Raw genomic sequence first — 3,913 nt, forward strand, 5'->3', positions numbered from 1 at the left:
CCGTGGCATCTGAGTACCACCATCGCTGCATAGATCTGCAAATATTTACATAGAATTTCCTCCTAGAGCATAAATAGCAATATGGTACTTCTGGCTAAAGAAATCGGATTACTCCTGAAGAATGAGGTGCCTGTGTGTATATATATTTCTGTAGGATTTTTTTAACCAGCAGACTAGTTTAGATTCTGTCCCATATCAAGTAAAACGAAACATTTTTCAGTGGACTATTCTATAAACTGATTATATTATCCAAACTTATCAGAGGGTGCATTGGGTGTTTTTTTTTTTTCCCCCACTGGTAATTACCTTGATTTTTGGAAGAGGAGGACAAGTGAGAGCTTATATTACAGGGGCTAATTCTGTCTCCAGAGAAACCAGTGGAGTTAGTGCATGAAAATAGCTTCCAGGCGAGAGGAAGCCTCAGCCAGGGAGGGGGGGCAGGGGGGGACAAAGAGAGGCTTCTTCTTTCCTTCCTTCCTCCCTCTTCTTTCTCCTTAACCTCACGGTTGGTATTTACTTTTAATTAAGAAAAACTTGCACTAAGGGTATTTACACAGGAAAAGGTGTTGAAATGCTGTTGCTCATTGCCGTGAGTAATTAGCCGGAATTCATGAAAAGCATCATCAAGTCAAACCAGTGAGCCGATACCAATCGAATGCGCTTCATATTTAGCACCCATCCCCTCTTGCTGAGCCTTCCTATGCTGCCCACTTTGTCAGCGCCCGGAGCACCGGGCGCCTTGTTTTGCCCGTCCTGCTCCTCTGTATCCAAGAGCTCGAGCAAGGTCCATTTAAGCCGAACTAGTAATAAGCATGTAGGAAAACAGTGTTTAAAAGAAATCCACCGCTCCCCGCTGCGCTTAAATCCCCACCCGGACCTTCGTGGCTCTTTTTTGTTTGTTTCCCCTCCCCTTTGTTACTGGAGTGAAATTATCAGAGGAGGAAAAAAAAAAAATCTTCCTCCACGGCTGCCTTTAAAGTGAGCGGAGCCAGCTGGAGCGGTTGGGATCCTACAGCTGCAGCGGAACAAACGGAGCGTGTGTGCCCCCGCAGAGCTCTGTGCCGGTACCCCGTGTCCTTCCCCTCGGACTGTTCTCGTTGGCAAAAGGAGCGGATGGAGACGTGGGTATAAACGTTTACACACAGTCATATAATTACATAGCATGAAAGGTTTTACATGGTCTGAGGAGAGCAACTTTGAGACATGAGGAGTGCAACTTGAATGGAATCATTGCTTCTGTAACACTGAAAATAGGATGGGGTTATTTTTAAAAAAACTTAAAAATACCGCACCACTCCATAACCCATGTTTCCATTAAGGAGCTTGGAAAATCAGGCTTTATGTCAACAGTTGTAAAAACTAGAATCGGCCGCAGGTCCCCTACAATTTTAAAATAGGTTACTTATCTGCTCGAATTGGGGATGGCATGTCGGTATTATACTTCACATTCTTTGTACGGCAGCTGCTGGCACTTGCACTGTCCGTAGCCGTTGATGATGATGAAGGGTCCTTCGTGGGTGGGTTCGTATTCATTATAGGGTCCTTGGTCTGACATATTTGCCATATGCAGCCGTGTTTGGGACCGGAGCTGCCTGTGGTTTTGAATCATTGAGCACTGCCTAATTCTTCTCAGTGTGGGAGGGCAGCACTTCCTGGAGATGAACACTATAAAAATGATAAAAAAGAAAGAAAACAATAAAGCCATTGTTCCTGTAATTACCCTCTGAGTGAAGATGGCATTGTTTGACTCGGGGAAATGTTCTTCGGTGGTAACGACCATGCCTGCCGTAGTTGGAATCTCTTTGTCTCCCGTATGGAAATGAGAGGAGCTGATTCTTCCAGTGTACTCGGTAGTCGGAGCTGTGTACGTTGTAGCCACGGGTGTAACAACAGTTGATAAATTCCAGCAAAGCTGAAAACCATACACTGCATCCAGAATATCCTCTCCCTGGGTGTGGTCGGGGCTGTGGCAGAGGATGGAGTGCTCCCACCGACCTTGGAAGCCACTCAACCATGTGGCCAAGGCGCAGATCTTTGGGCTGCATTCCCACAGATTGCCGGAGAGGCCCACGGTGGTGAGGGACGTCAGCGAGCCGAGGACCTTGGACTCCAGAGTGGTGAGCTTGTTGTTATCCATCAGCAGGGTTTTAAGGTTAGGCATAGTTTCAAAGACGGTGAGGTCGATGGCTTTGATTTCATTTCCGGTCAAGTCGAGCTTTTCTAAGGTGGCCCAGGTCCACTCCATGCCACATGTCAAGTTGCTAATTTTGTTCCACTGCAAGAAGAGCGTGTGCAGGCTGCTGAGCCGGAGGAAGTGAGCAAAATTAATCTTGGTCAGCTGGTTGTGCTCCAGGTGAAGCTCCCTCAGCTTGATTAATCCCGCAAATCCGTTGCGAGCCAAACTTCGCAAGCGGTTTGTGCTCAAATCCAGGAACTCCAGGCTACGACAGTCCCAGAACAGGCGGACCGGGATGGTCCGCAGGGAGTTGGATCGTAAGTGCAAGGTCTGTAGCTTGCGAAGGCCGTAGAAGAGCTCGGGGTGCAGAGAGGATAACTGATTAAAAGAGAGGTCCAAATTCTGCAGGTTAAGCAGCTGGCTAAAAGTGGTGTTTGGCAAATGAAAGATTTTGTTGGAACTTAAGACTAATTCCTTAAGTTTATACAGTCCTTGAAAAGAATCTTCTCTGACTGTTGCAATTTGATTATGATCTAAGTGAAGCCAAGTAAGTTGACTGAAGCTTGCAAATTGATCCCTTTCAAGTTCAGAAATAGAATTGTGCCTCAGTGACAAACCTAGCGAGCCCTTTTCAGTGGTGTTTGGCACTGAGTGAAACCCCTGAGAGTCACAGTAAAAGAGCAGCTTCTCACAGCGACATTTTGGTGGACAAGCCATGCCCAAGGCAGGCAGCATTTTTAAAACCATACTCATTGCATATAGTGCTGCCAGCATACGAGCCCCTAATGGCCACTTGAAATGTAAGCCTGCAGAATATAATTTAGGAAAACAACAAGATAGGACAGCCTTATCAGTACACTTTGAACATCACGGTGGAAGATTTCACTGCAGATAACATTGCCATGCATTTCCGACAAGCTCCTTCTAACCGCAAGAAACAACTTAAGTAGGAAACCCGGAATATTGGGGTATTACACTTAGGAGGAGCCTTTATCTCTATTACGGAGGATTACGGTGTCACGATCGGAAAATAGGGGTTTTTTTTTTTTCATAAGGTTCAGGGCAGAAAAATCTGCTTTAGCCCCGAAGTGCTGCCTTAAAGCACAGCCGGTCGCTCGTTATACAAGGGACAGAGAAACGCAGGAACTTACCCATTCTTTTGAGTACATTGGAGGTTGCATTCAGTCGTAGTTTCAGACTCAACGCGGTGAGTCTGGGAAAGGCTCTAATGTGCGATAGCCTTTGAATAATTTACTGCCTTCAGCCTCCTCTGATATTAGTGCAAAATTGAATCCACGATGCTCCCTCGGAATATTCCGTTAGAAATCACTGGCTTGATCTCCTCTGACAGGGCTGCAGTTTTTAAATCAACGCCTCAGACAAGTTTTCATCCTCAGTGGCTGCTTGGCTCTTTAATTGAAGCTCGCGTTTTCTTTTCCCGCAGCTGGAGCTTCCCTTAGTCCTAACTTGTTGATGGCAGATGGGTGGCTTATTGCTGAGAGAAGCTCCTGGAGTAGCATGAGTGCATTTACTGAAAAGCTTTTCAGGGAAGCGGTACAAGAATGGATTTGCTTATGCGCTGCGACCACACAGGGCTGTATATAGGCTGACGTCACCTGGTGACGTTCCTTTTGTTTGGGTTTTCCAGAAGCTTTGCTGTTTTAAAGCATTGTGCTGCATACTGTGATCGTGTTAAAGACCACTGATGGGGGGGGGGGGGGGGGGCACAGGGGGCGG

At 46.5% G+C, this 3,913-nt stretch overlaps 1 protein-coding gene across 2 annotated transcripts; it reads right to left on the minus strand.

Annotated features, from left to right (window-relative positions):
- Window positions 1-1,240: 1,240 nt before the first annotated feature.
- On the minus strand, window positions 1,241-3,750 carry LRRTM2 (leucine rich repeat transmembrane neuronal 2). 2 transcript variants are annotated; one of them, XM_010141565.1, is made up of 2 exons: window positions 3,328-3,750; window positions 1,241-2,554 (listed from the first exon to the last, which is right to left on the minus strand). In XM_010141565.1, exons 1-2 carry the CDS (start codon window positions 3,355-3,357, stop codon window positions 1,436-1,438), a joined length of 1,149 nt encoding a protein of 382 aa, XP_010139867.1. In that variant the 5' UTR covers window positions 3,358-3,750; the 3' UTR covers window positions 1,241-1,435. The 2 variants fall into 2 exon arrangements, with proteins under 2 accessions (XP_010139867.1, XP_010139866.1); XM_010141564.1 differs by having other exon boundaries at window positions 1,241-2,982.
- Window positions 3,751-3,913: the final 163 nt, after the last annotated feature.

This window comes from Buceros rhinoceros, unplaced genomic scaffold (genome assembly GCF_000710305.1).
Source record: "Buceros rhinoceros silvestris isolate BGI_N320 unplaced genomic scaffold, ASM71030v1 scaffold18438, whole genome shotgun sequence".
Lineage (NCBI taxonomy): Eukaryota > Metazoa > Chordata > Aves > Bucerotiformes > Bucerotidae > Buceros > Buceros rhinoceros.